The sequence below is a fragment of the Ctenopharyngodon idella genome, chromosome 2 (assembly GCF_019924925.1).
Source record: "Ctenopharyngodon idella isolate HZGC_01 chromosome 2, HZGC01, whole genome shotgun sequence".
Classification (NCBI taxonomy): domain Eukaryota; kingdom Metazoa; phylum Chordata; class Actinopteri; order Cypriniformes; family Xenocyprididae; genus Ctenopharyngodon; species Ctenopharyngodon idella.
The window spans coordinates 29360556-29383424 of record NC_067221.1 but is presented as its reverse complement, the minus strand read 5'-3'; the positions used below and the strand labels follow the sequence as shown (position 1 = coordinate 29383424).

The following is a 22869-nucleotide window of genomic DNA, read 5'->3' as shown; positions in this document are numbered from 1 at the left end:
GGTAATTAGAGATATCTCAAATTCAGTTTCGACTAGTCACAATTATATTTAATATATTTAATATTAATATTATATTAGACTTTAGGTGAAAATGTGAAAATATGGAAAAGAATAAAGGTCTAAGCCATCATCAGGAGCCTAAATTCGGAAAATGAAGAGGGGAAACATGCAAAAAATAAAGGTATGTACGCTATGCAGCTACCACTCATCTCGTTATGAGTATAATATTATGCATATAACAAAATGGTCTAATTGTTGCTATGCTATTACACATAAGGCATTATTATAACAATTTGACATTTTAACAGTTATGTCTCAGTTAATGTTGTGGTTAGTAGTTTATTTTTTAATTCTTTATCATAGTGAGTTGATAGTTATTAATGAGGCTAATCACATTCAGTAATTACTGATTACCTAATAAGGAATTATGTCAGACCTACATTTGCTATAACTTACTGATTAATTAATCTTGTTTCCATATTAGTGAATAGCACTAGCTGAAGTGTTATAAATAATTATTTGTCCTGCATGACTTCTTGCGTTGTTACCTGACCATTATTCCAGGAAATGTCTTAAAACTTAGCAGTCATGGCTTAATGGTTGGAGAGTCAGTCTGGTAACCTTTGGTTGCAGGTTTGATTCTCAAAAATGGCTGCCCACTACTCACTGCTCTTACTGTGTGCTGTTGTTTTGTCTCAAGATGCACAACAGTAATATTTTTTCCAAGGCATGTTTATACTTAAATGTCCTAATTGAACTAAGGCCTAATCCTGGCTTAATCTAAACTCTATGTAGGCCACTAAATCATAATTATGATTGTGATAGTGCAAATTATGAGGAAAAAAGTTCGAAATTATAGCATTAAAAGTCAAAATGATGACTTCCGTTGTCCTAAATTCGACTTTTCATCTCATGTCAGCATTTATATCATAATTATGATTTTTTTCTTATGTGTCCTGTGACTGCTGTGATTGTGATGTTGCAGTGCTCAGGCGTGGGGGAGGGGCTCGGGCTCGTGCTCGTGCTCGTGTCTCTGTGCGTCTGACGTCAGCACGCAAAGCCCCAAACCCGAGACTGAAGCTGTAAACAATAAAACCCAACCCGTCCATCATCCATGCGCTAAACATGCATTTATCCGCGATGACGGTTGTGTTCCCGGTGCTGTTGTGCCTCTTATGCGCCTCCAGACCCGCTCGAGGTGAGTGTGAGTGTGTGTGAGAGAGTGTTTGGACCCGGTTCGGCTTGATTCAGTGATGCTCCGCGCGAGCATCCGTGCTAACGCTAAAGCCGCGACCGTTATTCCCGGATTCCGCCGAATCTGACGCGTTCCCATCGATATTCACGACGGATCCGATCGCGGCCGGTTCTCTGAGCCCAGATGTGATGAGTGGATCGAGGAAGAGCAGATCCAGGGCTCAGATTGAGCTGACACATATGAGCTAACACACATCCAGCTTAAGATGGATGAAGAGACACCATAACACTGCACATCATTCCCACATCAGTGATCCATAAATCTAAATACAGCATGAATAATCAGACTATATCCTCCATATAGTGATGATTGTGTTATAATGAAGCTCCATATGTGTCATACTCAACATCTCTGGCTTTGTTTCTGTTTCTGTGAATGAACTGGGCCTTTATGACACTGATATGACTGATAAACAGCAGAATATCTGATGAATCGGACAGTATTTGACCGTTATGAGATGACAGAGATGATCTCTCATTATTATATATGGTGTCAAAATCACAGCATTGTCAATGTCGCATGAACATTTCTGTGGTTTCCAACAAAAAGTCAAAATTATTTGGTAAAAAAGGCAATTATGTGTTCACCTTATTTCATGTTGTTAAATGGAGGTTTATTTATATCAGATCTGGGCAGGTGGTGCTGGGGAGGGTGGAGGGCTTTGTTTATTCTTTGTTTATTCTCACTGTTGTCCTGAATGACGAGTCATGTGATCACCTGCGGCCCAATCACAGCCGCGCTGTAACCGTGATGTTTGTGTGCTGAGCAGGTTACTATGGCAACCCCCTGAACAAGTACATCCGGCACTACGAGGGTCTGTCGTACGACACGGATCAGCTGCACATCCGTCACCAGAGAGCCAGGAGGGCGCTGTCGCACCAGGAGCGCGAGCTGCAGCTGGAGTTCCACGCGCACGGCAGGTGAGAGCATGACATCAGGTACAGTATATGTCACTCTCTGTACAGGCAGTCTTTATATTAATAACTACATTTGTATGACGTAAATTGTTTCAATTTTTTTTAAATATAAACATTCAAATGGTGGCCGTCATAAACACTTGTTTTCATGATGGATTTATTCATATTCAACATGTTGAGTTAACATATATTGAATGAACTGAGGCGCTACAATGATCATTAACGAGTCACAAAACCACATTTATTCTTTAAACTTTGTAACAAAATTAGAATAATTTGAAATCTAAGACTTTGTCTCATATCAGAAGTATCTAAGCACAAAGTTTATTGGTTATTGGATGTCAGGAGCTGAAAACAGCACAGATTAACAGATCCATTCCTGGGATTTAAGATTCGATATCGGTTCATCAAAATGAGGACTGATTCAGAATGAGAGATCAGTCTATTAAAACCCATCCGTAGAAACACCCTGATGTTCAGAGCTGTGAGATCTGTGTGAAGATTAGTTGAGTTTAGGAAAGTATGATCTTCTCCCTCTGGTCTGTTGTGAGCAACAAAACATCAGCAGTGAATCAGTTTCTGTCGGTTTATCACGATGATTTTATGATTTTCAGAAGAATATGAAGGTGAATCAGTGTAGTGTTTCTCTGTGAGATCTTCACTCTCTCAGTCGACATTATCTCAGGGGTTTTCAGTCTCAAAAGACTTCTTGTAATCAGTAGAAATCATCAGTGTCAGCTGTTATATCATCAGGACAGAGCTGAGCCTGTTTTCTTGTTTTCAACATTAAAGCTGTTTTTCTGTGTAACTGTCTCGTATCTTTTCTTCTTGCTGTTTCTGCCGCTCTCCAAAACCATTTGTAAAATTTCAGTCGTGTTTAAAATGTATGTTTTCCACCTCCAGACATTTCAACCTGCGGATGAAGCGAGACACCAGGTTGTTTTCAGACGACTTTAAGCTGGAGATGTCTGGAGAGGAGCTGGAGTACGACACCTCGCACATCTACACCGGACAGATCTACGGTCAGCACCACCTGATCAGACACACGTCTGCGCTCATGAAATTAACACTTTTATTCAGCAAGGACACATTAAACTGATCAAGAGTGACAGTAAAGACATTTATAATGTGACAAAAGATTATTTTTTAAATAAATGCTGTTCTTTTGAACTTTCTGTTCATCAAAGAATCCTGAACAATAAAATGTATGACGGTTTCCACAAAAATATGAACTGTTTTCAACACATAATAATCAGAAATGTATCTTGAGCAGCAGGAAAGAGAGCGTTAAAGAGCAAATAAAACAGCTTTCTTCATGCATTTACCTTCTGTTACTGGAGAACTGATCGAATCATGTCAGTTTGACTGTTCTTTCTGAGGCTCGTTTCAGTTTGCGTTCCTCTGATCCCGATGCCGTCTGCTCCGCAGGAGAACACGGCACTCTGACGCACGGCTCGGTCGTGGACGGGAAGTTTGAGGGCTTCATTCAGACCCATCGAGGCACGTATTACGTGGAGCCGGTCGAGAGATACCTGCAGGACAAAAACGTCCCGTTCCACTCCGTCATCTACCACGAGGACGACATCCGTGAGTGATCCGTCTAGTACTGAAACGCTCATGATGTTCATCACAGATGTTAGTGTGCCTTCATCTGAACTGTAGGAGAAAACTGGTTCTGTTTTCATCTTCTGGGTTTAAACCTTCATCAGGATGTGACGTTTCTTCACATTCCAGAGCATTGATGACTCATCAGTGTCTCATAAATATTCATGGGACTGCGAGTCCTTATCCAATGAGAAGACGCGTCTCGTGATTATTCACAACAGCACATGTTGATTAGAATAAGTGAGCAGTCGTGGATCACAAATGAGTGTTTACTTCTGCATGCCGTGATCCGTCTGTACCATCTGCAGTGCTCCATGATATAACAGAATATAAGCCTCAAAATAATCTCTGAAGTTATTAAATCTGCAACAGCGTGTCCATACATATTCTTTTTTAAAGTGATGTGATAATTTTGTTCCCTAAAATAGCTTCAGTGCTGTTAACTAGTTATGTCTCTCTGCAGGGCTTGATTCTGATTGGTCGATTGTGCATTCAGCAGTCACATGTTTCTGAATAATAACTGCTGTATAACTTCATTTGTTCTCAGTTTTCTTTATTGTAATGTGCTGACGTCTCTGTCACGTGATCCAGATTATCCTCACAAGTACGGGCCGGAGGGCGGCTGTGCGGATTCGTCTGTGTTTGACAGGATGAAGAAATACCAGGCGTCGGTGCTGGAGGAACCGGCGAAGGTCCGACCGGCGAGTGTTTTATTCTGCTTCAGTCTTTATTGAGAGAGACCGGTGAGCACAAACGCTCTCTTTCTCTGCAGGAGAACCGGTCAGCGGAGGAGCAGGCCTTGCTGAGGAAGAAGAGGATGACTCAGGTGGAGAAGAACACGTGTCAGCTCTTCATCCAGACCGATCACCTGTTCTACAAGTACTACAAGACCAGAGAGGCCGTCATCGCTCAGGTACGCCCGTGCTGTTTGACTGGTTTAATCAGAGACGTGATGATGATGATGATGATGATGATGATGATGATAATGATGTTCTGCTCAGATTTCCAGTCACGTGAAGGCCATCGACGCCATCTACCAGGGCACAGACTTCATGGGCATCCGCAACATCAGCTTCATGGTCAAGAGGATACGGGTCAGTGCTCTCATTCATCATCATGCTGTAGAAGCTGGTTTGAACAGGTTTTTGCTGGTTTTAACTGGTTTTTGCGCTGCCGTTCTCAGATCAACACCACCAGTGACGAGCGCGATCGGTCCAACCCTTTCCGCTTCGCCAACATCGGCGTGGAGAAGTTTCTGGAGCTGAACTCGGAGCAGAATCACGACGACTATTGCCTGGCCTACGTCTTCACCGACAGAGACTTCGACGACGGCGTGTTGGGTCTGGCCTGGGTCGGAGCTCCCGCCGGTAAACGCTTCTGCATGATGAAGATGTAGCTTCAGGTGCCAGTGTCAGGTGGTTCTGATAATCCTGTGTGTTTCCTCAGGGAGTTCTGGAGGCATCTGTGAGAAGAGCAAGCTCTATTCCGACGGGAAGAAGAAGTCTCTGAACACGGGAATCATCACGGTTCAGAACTACGCCTCACACGTGCCTCCCAAAGTCTCACACATCACGTTCGCACATGAGGTCGGACACAACTTCGGCTCGCCGGTGAGTTGATGATGATCCCGCCGGTTGCAGTTCTGCACATACAGATCTGAAAGCTTGACTGAACTTTAGACAAATATAAATTGTTGATGTCTAAAATCTCAAGAGCTGTGAGACTTGATGATGATGATGATGATGATGGTGATTTTGCTTTGGTCTCTCAGCATGACTCCGGGTCGGAGTGCACTCCGGGCGAGTCCAAGAGCCAGGATAAGAAGGAACGGGGGAATTACATCATGTACGCCCGTGCCACATCCGGAGACAAGCTGAACAACAACAAGTTCTCCGTGTGCAGCATCAAGAACATCAGCCAGGTGCTGGAGAAGAAGCGCGGCAGCTGTTTCGTGGGTGAGACGCTCGGAACGACCGACAGAAGCAGTCTCAGAGGTCTGACCGGAGCTGACGTGTGTGTTTCTGTGTGTGCTGGACAGAGTCCGGGCAGCCGATCTGCGGGAACGGGCTGGTGGAGCCGGGCGAGGAGTGTGACTGCGGATACAGCGATCAGTGTAAAGACGAGTGCTGCTACGACGCCAATCAACCGGACAACAGGAAATGCAAACTCAAACCCAACAAAGTCTGCAGGTAAAAACAAATGGCCACAGTGCTAACATCTTCATTGGTCCTAATAATAGGCTTGATTTCTTAAGGCCTGTATTCAGATTCCTGTTTCACTTTTCAATGAGGTCCATTAAACCATTAATTAAAACATTAGCTAACAGTGAGCAGTAGTGACCGGTGCTTTCAAAACTTCATGAGGCTTCAAAACCAGACTTGTGAATCATTGTTTCAAACCAGTGATTCAGAGCGTGTATCAAACCGGCATGTGATTTCACTAAACAAGGTTTTGCTATGTCAAAACTTTAAAAATAGTTTACCTGATCTCGGATCTGTTTTATGAATTTGTAGACATTTTTAATGACTCATTTGTATGATTAAAAAAGTAAGAGTTGTTAAAAATCTGTTATTGGTGTGATTAAATCAAGCTCTCCATAAATCAAACAAAACAAATCCTACAATCTAATAAAATTAAATAAAATAATAATAAAATATAATACAATTAAATATGAAGTTATTTTATGATTTGTTAATTGCATTAATAGATTACACTTTCAATAAACCATTTAGTTGGTGTTTTTCTGCATGTTTTGACTGGGTTAACACAGTTTTGACCAGCAGGGGTCAGCAGCATGTGAATCATTTTGTGAAGCAATCGACTCAGTTGATTCAAAATTTCTAAAAGCTTCGTTTCTCCCATCACTAATAAGCTATACGTTTGTTAGGGTTAGTTTTTATTCATCTTTGTTAAAGTTAAGTTAGTTCAAGTCTTTCAAATAATATTAACAGATACAACTTTTGATCAAATGCTGAAATTAACATGAACTGAGATTAATAAATGCTGTAGAATATTTTTCATCGTTAGGTGATGTTAACTCATGTAATATTGTAAAGTGTTATTCTTCTCCTTTCCCCAGCCTTCATTAATTTCTCCATCATCCGATTGGATTGTTACGTGTGATTGGTTATTATACACTCACACATCCTTGAATCAGAAAAGAACAGTGTTTCAGGTGTTGATGCAATGTTCATGTCATGTGATGTATGTGTTGTGTCAGTCCGAGTCAGGGTCCGTGCTGTACGGCCGACTGCAGCTACAAGAGCCGAAACGAGAAGTGTCGTGAGGAGTCCGAGTGCGCTCACCAGGGCATGTGCAGCGGCATCTCCGCCCAGTGTCCCACCTCAGAGCCCAAGGCCAACTTCACCGCCTGCCACGGGGACACGCAGGTCTGCCTCAACGGGGTGAGTGACCACACACACACACACACACACATCCTTGTTTATACTGCTTTGTGGGGTCCAAATGACCCCACTAAGATCAGGAATGACCCCACAAAGACAACATCTTAAAAATCATATATAAGAATGTTTGACAAAATCTTAAGTCACTATAGTATGGCCCTTCCCTACACTATACCTAACCCTACCCGTCACAGGAACCTAATGTAATTTTAACATTCTTATATATATATATATATAAGAATGTTAAAATGTTAATATATATTTCATGCTTTGTGGGGTCAACTGGAGTTACATGGTTACTCCAGTCACGTCTGAGCCTGTGTGTGTGTGTGTGTGTGTGTGTGTTCAGGGCTGCTCCGGGTCCATCTGTGAGAAGTACGGTCTGGAGGTCTGCACCTGCGCCAGTGTGGACGGCAAAGACGAGACGGAGCTCTGCCACGTGTGCTGCATGGAGAAAAGTCAGTACAGAGAGCGTAACGTGTGTCATGTGAACACGAGTGTGTGTGCTATTCTCACAGTGGACACTGATTCAGGATAATATATTAGTATAATAGTTTACCTTTCTTTCATCTCAGAGTAGTTTCATTTCCATCAACGCTCCAACACAAGGCATAATATAATAATGATTATGATAACTAATAATATCAGTGTTACAGAGGCCGTCTCTGATTACACAAACACTGCCAAACGAACGGTACTTTGAGAAAATCATGCCGGCAAATTCTAATTTCTGCATTATTATCTATAAATGTGTGTGTTGATTTTTAACTAATGCATTTGCGATATATTTTATGCATACAGGGGAATATTTGGAGAATATATCACATTTTTAAATGCAGTTATTAAATGAAACATAAGATGGCGCCATTTGGTTTCATCAGTAAATATTCTGTCAAATGACATACAAAACTACACTGAATATTCAGTTTCTTTTAAATCATAATTTATTAATTTAAACATTCATTTAGTTTCTGAAATGTCACAATTATTTTATTGATTTCTTTCATTTTTTAATGTCAGATGCTGTTTAAAAAAACAGTAACTCTTTATTTTACAGTGTTCATGTTACACACCTTACATGTACAGAATAACAGTAAATTATGCATAATTACAATCAGCTAACTGATTATAAGTACAGTACAATTACACTGTAAAATAAAGTGTAACCAAAAACATCAAGAACAACAGTAAAGTTTCTTTCATTGCAATTCAGTACTGAGATAATTCCGATTTTGAGATATGAAAAATCAATACATCACATGATTAGACATCATTCACAGTAAGACCAGCAGCATTCTCTGTAAACCTGGAGAAAACCTAGACAGAATATTAGTTTTCTACACTGATTGTGTGTCATTCTGCTGAATAGAGCTGAAGATGGAGAATTGTTGACGTTAATCCATATAACCCTCATATCTGTGTGTGTGTGTGTGTGTGTGTGTGTGTGTGTGTGACAGTGAACCCCAGCACCTGCAGCAGCACCGGCTCCGAGCGGCTCGCCCGCTTCTTCAATAAGAAGGTCACCACTCTTCAGGCCGGGTCGCCCTGTAATGACTTCAAGGGCTACTGCGACGTCTTCATGAAGTGCCGTCTGGTGGATGCCGATGGTCCTCTGGCCCGTCTGAAGAAAGCCATCTTCAACCCGGAGCTGTACGAGAACATCGCCGAGTGGATAGTGGCAAGTGTCCTCTCCTCCGGTCACATGATTGTGTTTGAGTCTGAAGCGTGTGTTGATCGAGTGTTTCTCGCGCAGGCTCACTGGTGGGCGGTGCTGCTGATGGGGATCGCTCTGATCATGCTGATGGCAGGATTCATTAAGATCTGCAGCGTTCACACGCCCAGCAGCAACCCCAAACTGCCTCCTCCAAAACCGCTGCCAGGTACCACACACACCTCCGCTGAAATACTGTCTCACTGTTTAATGTGCACCGTGTGCTCACGCTCTCTCTGTGCTGAAGGAACGCTGAAGAGACGACGAGCTCAACACGCCGCTCAGCAGCAGCAGCAGCAGCATCATCAGCACCACAACCAGAACCAGCACGCTCACGGCCACCAGAACCAGCGGCCGGCTCCACGTCAGGCCCAGCGCCAGCCGCAGCCGCAGCGCCACCACCGGCAGCCCCGCGAGAACTACCAGATGGGCCAGATGAGACGCTGAGAGCCGCCGGAGCCGCCGGTCCACGGCCCGACTGAAGGACGCATCCGCCGCCCACTCCAGAACTCACTCTCGTCCCGTTCTAGAGCTCCGGCGGCCGCGGATACGCTCCTTCAGTCTGACCGCGGAGCGAGGCTTTACTCCAAAGAACCGAACTGGGCCGCACCACATCATCACCACAGTAACGCCAGAGCTTCATCCGGGATCACGCACTGAACTGGAATGCTTTACGGGAACATGTCCAGGTCCATAATGCTTCCTCAGACTGGAGTTTCTCTTTGGAGTAAAAACGAACCACAACTCCGCCGCTCATTCACGTTTGCTTCGGACTCACGGAGCAGATCCGTTCCTGAGTTTTGTTTCGTAATGATTATTTTTGTTTGTTTGTTTTGCCCTCGCGTGCCAAGGTTTACCGGGGTATTTGTAGATAGTCACTTCTTTCCTTTGAAAACACTTAAGACTCGACATGGTTTGATATGAAAACATCATCTTTTTAAGGAAGCGTCTGGAGCTTCGGCCCGAATCGTTGCCATCTGGTCGGAAAAGGACTTTTATTTTGTAAGACCAGAAATATTACGCCTTCCCTTTTCCAGACTCACGGCTGTACAGAGAAACGATATTAGCTGTATTATACGAAGATTATTTCTTCTACTGTCGATAAGAGATTTACAGTTTTGTTGACAACACTCAGGACTCAAAAACGCTCAAACGAAGGCGGCGGTTCAGCGCGAGGAGGACGGATCCCGCGGCGGCCGCCCGACGTCATTCCGCCGTTGACCTGCTTCATTCTGTGTGTGTGTTTGTATATAGCTCATCTCCGATCACGTCCTCACGTCCACTGCACTTCCTGTACACTCCCTGAACGAGGAATGTGCATGAAGAACTTGATTTTATTGTGTTTGTGTTAGCAGTACGACCATGATGATGAAGATCATGATCGTTTCTATGGAAGCTCGTTTCTGCCACGGAATGAAAGATTTAAAAAGTAAATGTGACTTTATCTCACAATTCTGAATTTTTTCTCGCAGTTGTTTTTATTTCTCGCAATTCATGCTTTTTTTCTTACAACTCAGACAATTTCTTTTGCAAATTCGTGGTTCGGAATTTTTTTTCTTGCAATTCTGACTTGTCAATTGAATTGTGAGGGGAAAAAAAAACAGAATTGTGAGAAATAAAAACTCGCAATTGCAAGAAAAGATTCATAATCATGAGGAAGTCTAAAATGCGAGAAAAAATGTATGAATTGCAAAAAATAAAAACAGTTGAGTAAAAAAATCATAATCGCAAGAAAAATCTGATTGGCAAAAAATATCTGATTGGCAAAAAATGTCTGAATTGCGAGAAAGTCAGAATTGTAGACATTTTTTGCAAATCAGATTTTTCTCACGATTCTAAAATTTTTCTCGCAATTATGATTTTTTTTCTCAAATGTTTTATATCTTGCAATTCTGACTCTTTCATGCAATTTTTTTCTCGCATTTCAGATTTCCTCACAATTATGATTTTAGCAATTGCTAGTTTTTATTTCTTCGTTTTTTCTCGCAATTGTTTTAATTTCTCGCAGTTCAAGTTTTTTACTCACATTTTAGACTTTTCCACACGTTATGAATTTTGTCTCACAATTGCTAGTTTTTATTACAATTCAGACGTATTCTCAATTCATTCTTTTTCTTGCAATTCAGACTTTTTTTCTCTGTTCATAATTTTTTCTCACATTGATAGTTTTTATTTCTCACAATTCTTTTTTTTTTTTCTCAACTGTAAGTTATGAAGTCCTACTTTCCAAGGAAAAAGTAGTAATTAACCTTTTTTTTTTTTTTTTTTTAAATCATTTTAGTCAACGGCGGAAACAAGCTTCCACATGTTTCAGATGACTGAAGTAACTGAAAGTGTTTCTGGGATGTTCAGATCCAGCGTTTGCTGTGAAGAGCTGAAACCATGGTTTGAACCCCAGCTGTTATATTTGAGAGCAGGACGGTTACGATTGTTCTCTGCTAATGTGTTTTAAAGTGTAGCTGCAGTTTCCTGTAGAGGATTCTCACGGTACTATTAACACAAGGTTTAGTTTACAGTCCTTCATCCTCCTCATCCTCCTGCAGATGGGCGGCAGACTCAGGTGTGTGAAGGGCCACTCGCCGAGGGAACATCACGCTTCCCTTCATCCTCTCTGACAGAGAGCAGGACCATCTCAGCAGGTGTAAACTATGTACAGTAACTGGAGAATTTCTGTTATATTTGAAGGTACATTTTGATACTTTTATTTTGTTCGAGTCCAGGCCGGCCGCCGAGCCACATCCGGTTCTTCTTTTCCGTACTGCCGTCTGCCATGAAGAAACCAGGCGGCGCTCTGGTGGTTTTGCGGCGGTCTGGACTGGAGGAGATCTGAATATTTGCCTGTATTTGACTTCTTTTAATTTTTACGTAGTCTTGGTGAAATTTCATAGAGGAAAAGTGCACTGAAAAAAGTCTTAATCGAGTCCAAATGTCGTAGGTGAAAATAGGCCGAACACTAAAATTGAGAAACGAATGAACAAAAAAAGATTAATACTGCTGTCTGTTAATGTTCACTGTGTTTTATACAGTACCTAAATTTTTGTTCACTTTGAACATTTTTACGTAACATTTCAAAACGTATTGTGCAAAGAGATGTAATTTTTTTGGAGTACTTGAAATGCATTAATAAAAAGACTGGGTTGAATGGCTGCTGTGTGTCTTCATGTCTGTGTCTCCGTCCTCCGAGCGCAGCGTCTGAACTCCTGTTCCTCTGAGGCCTTCAGACGCGTGACTTCAGCGGAAACGCCACAGAACCACGTCCTGCACAGAGATCAGACACACACTGTCCTTACGCCGATAGATCAGACACACACTGTCCTTACGCCGATAGATCAGACACACACAGTCCTTACGCCGATAGATCAGACACACACTGTCCTTACGCCGATAGATCAGACACACACTGTCCTTACGCCGATAGATCAGACACACTGTCCTTACGCCGATAGATCAGACACACACAGTCCTTACGCCGATAGATCAGACACACTGTCCTTACGCCGATAGATCAGACACACACAGTCCTTACGCCGATAGATCAGACACACACAGTCCTTACGCCGATAGATCAGACACACACTGTCCTTACGCCGATAGATCAGACACACACTGTCCTTACGCCGATAGATCAGACACACTGTCCTTACGCCGATAGATCAGACACACACAGTCCTTACGCCGATAGATCAGACACACACTGTCCTTACGCTGATAGATCAGACACAGACACTCCACTGACTGTTGTAGTTCAGCTTTAGAGTTGCTCAGCAAATAAATGGTTTGATTTTCAGAAAGATCTCGACTGCTTTAACCCTCATGTACTGTTTTTTTTGTTTGTTTTTTTTTCTCCTCGAAATTTGACTTATTCCTCATTTAGGGTCATGAACATGCATGCATTTTCAACACGCTGATGTGAAATGTGCATTCAGAAATTTTAGATGTTCATACTGTTCGTAGGTCAATTTGACCCATATAGACCGTCATTTAAAGACCCAAAATACAAAACACTTCTGTGTTGTATGTCAGAACTCCTCAACTCTAGTATGGAAGTGCCAGTGTCTTACTGAGCTTAACAACTTTTTATTTTCAAAGTTTGTTAAAATATAAAGTTGCTTTACCTGTTAAATGTCTATCCCACTTTTTGAGCATAGATATAAAAATGACTTTATCAAATTTAAATTGTTAAAAATCTTGAATACTTCAGAGCACAGACTTAAGTTTGGTATCTTTTTAAAGGAAACACTTCACAAAGTATTGTAGAAGTAAAAAAGGATGTAAAAGTAAAGTTTAAAAAAGTTATAGAAGTTTGTATATAAAAAAACATACAATATATTTTTATATTCTATATAAAATACATATTTTACAAAATTCTAAAACTTCAAGAAAAAAGCTAAATATCTAAAGTTCTGTGTCAAATTTTAGCTTGATATCTAAAAAAAAGAAAAGAAAAAAGCTTTCAGTAAGATTTTTTTGTGCACAGTACCAAACTCTTCCACTGGATGACTTCCAGACTCCACCGGTGACCATCTAAGGACTCTTCGATTTCCATATATGGTTTGAGTGATCTGAACCATCTATTTCCATACTTTTCAAAATATTTACAAAGTAGATATCCTATTCAGAAGTAGTTTGAGCAGTAATGTTATTGATTTGATGTTGATTTGAAACATATAAAAACACAGAAAGAATCAGAGTGTGCGTTATAGTTTAGCACCACATCACAAATGAAGAATCTATCGCTATTTATCGTTTCTTTTGAAAATCAAATATGAAAACTAGAGTCTGAACGCTTTCAAATGATATATAGTTTGTCAAGATAACTTTAGGTTTAGACTAAGATATATATATAATTGTATAGTGGTAAATGTCCCACATGTTCAGGGAGGGGCAGTCTTAAAAATAGTGGATAAAAACATTTTTATAAATAATAAATTCAAATTCAAAAGTTAATTATTTGTACCTGATTGTTGTGTTTTGTTTTTTTTGTTTGTTTGTTTTTGCATAGTGTGATTTATATTGAATCCAATTAGGGTCCCATGTTCTGTGACCAGAAATCGAACAGTGCATGAGGGTTAATATCCATTACAGATGTGCCTTCACCCACAGTCTAGAGTTACTATAGTAACATCATGCATGAATATGGATCAAACTGTGTCAGAATCTGTCATTTTATCCTTGTAATGCATTAAAAAACTGTATACTGTTTCATTGTATCTGGTCTGTAACCTCATTAATGAGTGAATGCATAAGTTTTGAACGTTACCATGTGTTTACCATGCTATTAATTTACCCCCTTTTATTAATGAAAAAATTCAGATATTCTTTAAAATTTAAAATGTTACAAGAACTACAGCAAAGAAATAAAGCAATCTGGAATTTTGGTCAAATACAAGCTATGTTCGTTGTGTAAAAACACAGTTTGCTTCAAATGATTATTCATATATGCACTACTTTAACATCAAGACAAGGGGCCTCATTTATAAAGCGTGCGTACGCTTAAATCCACACCAACGCTCATATTTATAAAAACGGTCTTTGACGTGGAAAAGTGCTTAGCACTTAGGTCTGAGCAGACGTACGCACTTTTCCAGGTCAGATTACTGCAGGTTTTTGGAAATCTAAGCTATTCTTGCAGCTCGCCGAGTATTTGGATGATGACTGGTGATGTTTTATATGTACATGACATTAATTAGGTGACGTTTACAACGCGGAGAACTGAAACCATTCAGCTGCGCACAAGTTCAAGATCATTTGTGATTTATAGATTTCACATCTGAAAGAGAGGCACATCAGAGAAATGATCGTAAGATCAAATTTAGGACGGTTTCTGCACAACATTTTATAAATGAGGCCCAGATGAGTAGTCACTGCAGCAATCATTCTCTACTCCGCCATGTTTAAAGTTTATGGGCACGCCCAACTCGGAAACTCGGGCAACAAAATTATCACTTAGTTCCTAGTAGTAAATGTGACATGAGAGAACAAATTCGACTAGGAAACTCCAACTAGGAATTTTCCTCCAGGAAACCCGACTCTGAATTTCCGACTAGGAAACTCTGACTGGGAATATATGACTAGACATTTCTGAATAAGAAGCACCGACTAAGAATTTCCAACTAGGAATCTCCGACTGGGAATTTCCGACTAGGAATCCCCGACTGGGAATTTCCGACTAGGAATTTCTCCTTGTTGGAAATCCTCAGTTGGAGATAATTTTGATGCCCGAGTTTCCTAGTTGAGCGTGCCATAAACTTTAAACATAGAGGAGGGGAGAACGATTGCTGCTGTGACAGTATTCTTGTCTTGTTTTTCAACATATAGGCTTGTCTTGATGTTAAAGTAGTGCATATTTACATATATGAATAATCATTTGAAGCATATTGTGGTTTTATACTCAATGAAAATAGCATGTATTTGACAAAATTCCAGAATCGTCAGCAAGCTGACTATCTAGATAGTGTGGTGAATGTTTATATGGTTGTCAGTGAACGGGACACTACATTTTATTCAAAATTAAATATCTTTAATACATTTTGGCTTTAATGAGATTTCCCCAATAAATAAGAAAGAATAAAACTTTTGTGTCCTTCATGATTCCTATTCTTTCCAACAACAAAGTAATCACGACTTCAGAAGTGGGAAGTAGGAAATTCCCAATATTTATAATTTCCAACTAGGAATTTCCGACTAGGAAACTCCGACTTGGAATTTCCAACTAGGAAACTCTGACTTGGAATTTCCAACTAGGCATTTCTGACTAGGAATTTCTGACTAGGAAACTCTTACTAGGAATTACCGACTTGGAATTTCCGACTAGCCATTTCTGACTTGGAATTTCCGACTAGGAAACTCTGACTAGGATTTTTCGACTAGGAAACTCCGACTTGGAATTTCCAACTCTGAATTTCCAACTAGGAAACCCTTACTAGGAATTTCCGACTTGGAATTTCCAACTAGGCATTTCCGACTAGGAAACTCTGACTTGGAATTTCCGACTAGCCATTTCTGACTAGGAATTTCCGACTAGGAAACTCTGACTTGGAATTTCCGACTAGGAAACTCCGACTTGGAATTTCCAACTCTGAATTTCCAACTAGGAAACCCTTACTAGGAATTTCCGACTTGGAATTTCCAACTAGGCATTTCCAACTAGGAAACTCTGACTTGGAATTTCCGACTAGCCATTTCTGACTTGGAATTTCCGACTAGAGAAAATCCAATCTGGAAATTCCGACTAGGAAACTCTTACTAGGAATTTCCGACTTGGAATTTCCAACTAGGCATTTCCGACTAGGAAACCCTTACTAGAAATTTCTGACTCAGAATTTCTGACTGTTGTTTCCAAAATATCTTAATTTAAGCATAAACTCACTTCAATTTGATAAATTTTTCTGAAAACAAGAGATCACATGAGATCCACAAATCTTCAGTATCTTCAGTTATTTTGCGTCTCCAGTAAAGTATCTTAATTTAAGAATGTTTAGATATTTGTGCTGGAAAACAACAAAAATACTGAGGAAGGACATGATTTTTGCAGTGTTTTATTGTGCTCTGAAATTCAGTGAAACTCACTTTTCCTTACTCTCTCCTGATTTGATCCGGATCCTCCACACACTGAGTTCCACGTCCTGATCGGATCCGTTCCAGCTCATGATGTTCCGGACACGCCTCAGCCAGCTGGACCAGACCAGCTCGCCCTTCCAGACCAGCCTGATGGAGATCAGGTGACCCAGATCAGCGGCCACCGCAGCCAATGAGGTGAAGGCCTTCTGGCTGCTGCTGTCCTGATACCTGCAACATGCCAGAGATTCATGATGATCACATTCACTACTGCAGCGATGCTAACACACACACACTCTCACACACACACATGACATTGATCCGTGGAGATCCAGTGATGATGACGTGTTGTTAACGACCCGCAGCAGCAGCTGATTGATTGTTGACCAACACTGCTTATATATTAAAGTACTTCAGCGTGAAACAACTTTGGGTTACTGCAGTTCTTGAACTCGACATCTGTTTGTGCAAACAAGATTCCTTCTGTCGTCTGATTGATAGTTCAGACCATTTTAGCAAGTAAAAGTTTCCTTCAGCTCGTGCTTCACATGTCTTTCTGCTGTCAAATCTGCACTGATTTTTGTCAAGTAAACATAAGAATGACTTTGATATTATTAGTAATATTTCAACTGGACTGAAGCAGCTTCGGTGAGCTGTTTTTTCCTCTATATTCTCACTATATCAGACTATATGAGCCATAAAAACCTGATGTATCAAATATGATGCAAACATAAAACATATGCAAACATATTTTTGAGATTTTCTTTTTTTTAAAGATTTATTTTTTTAAGTTTTTGCCTTTTTATTGAGATAGAACAATTAGTTGACAGGAAGTGAATTGGGAGAGAGAGGCGGAAGGGATCGGGAAAGGTCCACGAGCCAGGACTCGAACTCGGGTCGCCCGAAGCTTTATGTCGATGCGTTACCCACAAGGCGCAGACATTTTGGGGATTTTCTTTTATATTTCATCTAAAGCTTCAATAAACTGCTCCATTTTTCTGACTATTATTTCATACATCAGGCTTTACAGGGTAAATGTAGATCTAAGCAGACATTATTCACTCGTGTTCTGGGACTCACAGTGTGACGGGAACGTCTCGGATCTCTCCTCGGGTCCCGTTGAGCGAGACGGACAGCGAGGCCTCGACCGGCTCCATCAGGTTCATCAGCAGGACTCTGATCTGGTAGTGAAACACTGAGGGAGAGGGCGTGTGTTCACTATATAAACAGACACAGGAAACACCTTCCCGTCCAGACGCCTGTCTAGACTCAAACATGGGCCACAATTACCAGAGCATTAACTGACCTTTATAGGGAGCTTCTGGGCCGGTTTTGAAGTACAGGCCTTTAGCTTTCCTCCCCGCACGCTCATGCCGCACATCGTAGCCCAGCGTGTTGCAGCGCATCTGTTTGCAGTCAAGACACTGGCCTTTGTTGAAGGTGCTGTCGTCACGGCAACGGTAGCCTATTATGGGCTGGCTGGTGTTGATCAGGGAGTTGGTGAAGAGTTTGACTGCGCGCTCGTGGGCACATTTAATGGTCTTGGGAACACCTAGAGCACACAATGAGTCATTATAATGACCGTCTAATCTAGTGTACGGCTAAAATAGTATGTCAAACACTGCTTTATTTAGTATGCTACATGATGCCTGCAGGGGCCGTTTACACAGAATGTGTTTTTGCGTTGTGTAATCACTGGGTTTATGTAAATATGACTAGATGGATGCATTTGGCCAGTGAAGTGTTTGAGTTTGTGTGTGTATATTTTAATTTTTATTCTTTGCACTTTCACCAAGATAAATTCCTTGTGCATGTGAGCAAATTTGGCAATATCTCGAGACCCCTGTGTTTTGTTCCATAAAAACACAAGAACATGTCCAGTTTGAATGGCCCTTTATGTTGCATGTTTGATTCATCATCATACAAACAAATAACAGAACATTTGGTAATATTTCTCCATGTGTCAGGTTCAGTACCTTGCAGGCCGTACTGATAGACGTTACTGTAAATGTCGAGCATCTTGCAGCCGGGCTGAAAGGAGCCTCCGTTGGGGTAGAAGTCCACGTGAGCGACGCTCTGCTTTATTCCCACTCCCGGCATGATGCTGGACTTGGTGAAGGTGTGGATGGCGTCCACAAACTGAGCGTCGTCTGGAGACAGTCTGTCAAACGCCGGCAGACCTTCGAAGTGCGGCCCGGCCGGATCCAGTCCTGCGTCACACAACAGACATCAATGTAAATGAGCTTCAGATTGTGATGTTCAGCACTTTAATTGGTCATTATGGGCTGGAACAGCAGCATGTGTGACTTTCATTGAGCTTCTCATCAGAAGTTGGTGGAGAATGCAGGTCTATTTCTACACAAGACAGTAACTCTGAATGGGAAGTTTCAGACTGAATCATGTTAAGATCTTCACTTGCTCATTCTACTGATTCATGACAGCAGATCAGCTGGTTATCATGGTCAGTGGTCAGATGATGGTACTGCATCTTTCTCCACTGACGCTCACTGAATGTAAACACCAGCAGACTCTGATAAATCCTGTTTGATGCATGTGTTTGCCTTCTTCATACCAGTAATGCGGCCCACTTTCCTCCGTCCTCTGAAATGGCTTCCTGCAAATCCAGCCACATGCGCTCCCAGACTGTAGCCAATCAGATGGACTTCATCCATGGAGAGCTGAGCAGCTTCCTGTCCGGAGAGGAAGTGCCGTCAGGACTCAAACACTTAGATACTGATGGACATACAGTTTGGACCCTTATCACAGACAAAGCTTTTTATATTTAAATTTTTAAAAAATTAAAGTTACCATAAATTCAAAACTGATTATTGCATTTGTATGGACTATTGCAGTGTTTATTCTAAATGATTTCACAAGTTCACCCTTGTCAATCAGATATAGAAAAAGTATGCATATTTGCCGTGCTGTCGAGGGAAGGGCTCCAAGCTAGGAATGTGGCCGAACCCAGAGTACTCGCCCATCCCTGGTTGGGATAGGAAATATTTAAGGAGCTGGGTTGGTGGAGGGATGCTGGAAAACAGCATCCCTCATGTGATGTGATAGAGGTGGGTTGGCTATATATATCCTCGCATGCTTATTAGGTTGATTATCTAACGTGATCCTCCACTACTTTGTTAATAAAACATCATTTATAGGTGAACATCATTATTATTGTTTTAAATTCATGTTCCTGGTAATCTTGAATCAGAATATCTTCTCCTCCCTCTATCAGCGACATCTCTTCTCTGATGACGAGGGCGGGGCAACCTGTCACTCACATGAGATCCACCAATAGCAAACCACAACCATCCAATCAATTCCCCACAGACAAAATCAAGCCCCGCCCTACATTTGTTCTTGTTTGAGAAGCGTTTCACTCGGGTGGGGAATTGTTGTAGTTTCTGTTCACCACTATAGAAGTTCACCCAACAGTGACAAACCCAGTGGACCACCAGCATGTTTAGGTTTTTATATGCAGTGGGTTTAATTCCCAGAATGTTCCCATTAAAGATCCTCATTACCTCCAGCCATTTGAGCAGTGCAGCCACGTCCTGCCCCACCTGTCTGCTGTTCTTGGCTGCGATTGGATACGGCTGAAGGGCCAGATTCCTCCAATCGCTGATGAGCACGTTGACCTGCCCAAGACGGACCTTCAGCGCAGAAGCCAGATTGAAGATCCACTGCTCCATGAGTCCGTTCATCTGAGAGCAGAAGATCACATCAACCCTGAACATGCTGTAAAACAACATGATTCATTCCCTTCCCTCCGTCTCAAAGAACTTCCTGTTGGCTTTGCATGATTGTTGACACATGTACTTTCACAGGCAATAAACAGATGATTAGTGGAAAAAACAAGTGTTTTTTCAACTTATGATCGCATTTCTTCTGAGAAACAGCAGTGTGAGCATTAATCAGCAGCTCACTGTTGTTCCACATCAGCCCAGCCAACAACAATATGTTCAAATGCTGAAGATGTTATTTCTGAATGTTCTCTGAATGTTCAAAAGGTCCAGTTTTTAAAATGTTTTTTCTTGGTTATGTTGACGAAAAATTTGATTCTTCAAACATTATGGGAACGTTACTTTTGAATGTTCTCTGAACGTTCTGAAACAAGTAACAGTGTTAATTTCGTTGACAAATAATTTTCGTCAACAACATTTTTTCACAGACGAAAACGAGACGATGACTAAATAAAAATGCGTTTTGAACAACTAAAACTATGACTAAAATCTACTCTAATTTTCGTCAACGAATAAAAACGAGACGAAAATGAAAGAGAGGGACGATTTGGGAAGATATCCAGTCAGGACTGCTGTCCTGTGTGGAAGATGCGCACATTTGAAGTGTAACGTGCTGATCTAACCGCGGGAAACGCGGCGCTGTCGCGCGCTCTACAGGCTCGTCCAGCAGCGCTTCAGACTGCTTCACAATTAATGAATAGCGCACATTTATGCCAAGCAATTACTTATGAGCTAATGTTGATGAATTATGACAATGTTTACTACACGATGTTTATATGGTAATATGTTTTAGACGGTTGTAAGAATGCATATTTTATCTCCTCATGAGCAGCCTGCAGACATTTCAGAATAAGAGTCACGGTGTATTTCGGGATGGTTTATAATTACTATTTTTTCCAGGTCATTATTGTTATTTTGTTTACACAATAAACTGTATTTAATTTAATTTCTATTCAATTCATAGTAAACTACTGTATCTTCTGTCACAGGAAGGAAAGACTAACAACATTATTTGACACATTATTCAATATATTTTACAAGTATAAGGGTTATTATAGTTAACTAAACCTAAAACCAAAGAAATCTTCATTAAATAAACGTTAACTGAAATAAAAAATAAATATATAAAAACTGTAAATTTATTTTATTTCATCTAGTTTCTAAGCTTTAGCTTAACCTGAGGTATTAAAATAACAAACAGAAATAAAAACTTATAGACATTTAAAAGCAAAAACTAAAAGACATAAACACAAAAAATTACTAAAACTTTTAACTAAAATTAAAAGCAGAAAAACTAAAAATCCAATCTAATTAAAATTTTAAATGAGAACTATAATAGTACCTCAATGATAAGTGTCAATCCCTGAAAAGTATGAATTTTGCTCTTTCGTGTCTTTTTGCACTTGAACGGTCAAAAACCGTCCGCTTTGGCGAGTAAAGTACAGCTGGTTGTCTTAAGTGAACATAAACAGTTTGGAGAATATCAGATGTATATCAGTGTACTGGATCTGTGTATTGTTAGAGAAATGCTTAATGCATTACAATTTAACTAAATTAGATTTTAGTCGACTAAATCTACTGTAGATTTAGACTAAAACTAAAACAATTTCCGATGACTAAAATATGACTAAAACTAAATCAAAATTTGCTGTCAAAATTAACACTCACAAGTAATAACATTTTAAAAACGTTAGACGAACGTCCAACTTAAACATTTAAAAACGTTCCATGAATGATGTATAAATAATGTTTTTGTGGTAACGTATTGGAACATTCTTAAAGACCAGATAACTCTGATTGAACGTTCTAATAATGTTACTGGAAGAACGTTTGTTCATGACTTTGAGAGAACCTTGACACGACGTTCCCTGTGAGCTGGGCTCAGATTCATCTGAACCGGTTTCTGTAGGACTCTTCTCTCTCATCACGTTCCCTTCATGTTTGTGTGTCTGACGTACCGTCCATCCGTGAATGATCAGCACCAGAGGATGGCTGTGGTTGTAGCCGCATCTGAGGAGGCTTTCGGACCTGAACGGGACCAGGGCGCAGGTCTCCTCAAACACCTTCCCCTTGTGATACAGATGAAAGCTGGACTTCAGCAGCGTCTTCACTGGAGTAGAGCTGAGAGTCTCTGCCGCAGCTTCTGAAAATAAACCAGATGTGTAATTTTAGAGAAACCCCATCCCATCATGCTGTTCTGTGGCTTTCAGCTCTTTCCATGGCAAACGTTCAAAGAGCCTCTCCGAGAACATGCAATTACAGAGTGAAGTTCACTGTGTCTGACTAAAATAAGAGCAGCATGTGCCGGTATGTTTCAGGAATCAGGTTCTTCTCACCTGTGATGTTTGAATCTCCGGTCACAGACGCAGTGAACGCACACATGAGGAAAAAAGCGCTCAGGACTCTCATGATCAGTGGAGGGAACCGAGAGTCTTCCTGTGGATCCACTTCTGCTCTTCTGTGGGATCTGAAGAGCGGCTCAAGGTAGAGAGAGTGTTTGAGAGACGGTGGGAGGGGCCTGAGTGACTCACGGGAAAAGACTCTCCGCTCTGATTGGCTGCTGGTTCTGCCACTGTTTGTAAAGGGAAAACACAGTGGGTTAATCCGTTAACTGTCTCCACCCTTTCTCTGACTGGTGGTAGTTCATGAATGCGGTGGAATACAGACCTCTTTTAGAGAA

General features: G+C 41.0%; 2 protein-coding genes across 8 annotated transcripts; one reads left to right on the top strand and one right to left on the bottom strand.

Annotated features, from left to right (window-relative positions):
* Positions 1 to 1027: 1027 nt before the first annotated feature.
* Positions 1028 to 12038, top strand: LOC127494308 (disintegrin and metalloproteinase domain-containing protein 10-like). Of its 6 annotated transcripts, XM_051860113.1 has the most exons (16): positions 1028 to 1198; positions 2025 to 2175; positions 3076 to 3194; positions 3601 to 3759; positions 4369 to 4469; positions 4550 to 4690; positions 4779 to 4871; positions 4961 to 5144; positions 5224 to 5387; positions 5549 to 5732; positions 5816 to 5966; positions 6998 to 7181; positions 7531 to 7639; positions 8639 to 8859; positions 8935 to 9061; positions 9140 to 12038. In XM_051860113.1, exons 1-16 carry the CDS (start codon positions 1126 to 1128, stop codon positions 9337 to 9339), a joined length of 2361 nt encoding a protein of 786 aa, XP_051716073.1. In that variant the 5' UTR covers positions 1028 to 1125; the 3' UTR covers positions 9340 to 12038. The 6 variants fall into 6 exon arrangements, with proteins under 6 accessions (XP_051716073.1, XP_051716055.1, XP_051716064.1 ...); XM_051860095.1 differs by having other exon boundaries at positions 8935 to 12038; XM_051860104.1 differs by having other exon boundaries at positions 8639 to 9061.
* On the bottom strand, positions 11101 to 22731 carry LOC127494373 (hepatic triacylglycerol lipase). Of its 2 annotated transcripts, none has more exons than XM_051860221.1 (9): positions 22526 to 22731; positions 22148 to 22329; positions 19971 to 20150; positions 19022 to 19139; positions 18426 to 18659; positions 17756 to 18001; positions 17530 to 17644; positions 16462 to 16680; positions 11101 to 12150 (listed from the first exon to the last, which is right to left on the bottom strand). In XM_051860221.1, exons 1-9 carry the CDS (start codon positions 22596 to 22598, stop codon positions 12051 to 12053), a joined length of 1467 nt encoding a protein of 488 aa, XP_051716181.1. In that variant the 5' UTR covers positions 22599 to 22731; the 3' UTR covers positions 11101 to 12050. The 2 variants fall into 2 exon arrangements, with proteins under 2 accessions (XP_051716181.1, XP_051716172.1); XM_051860212.1 differs by having other exon boundaries at positions 22148 to 22332; positions 22526 to 22726.
* Between the last annotated feature and the right edge of the window lie 138 nt (positions 22732 to 22869).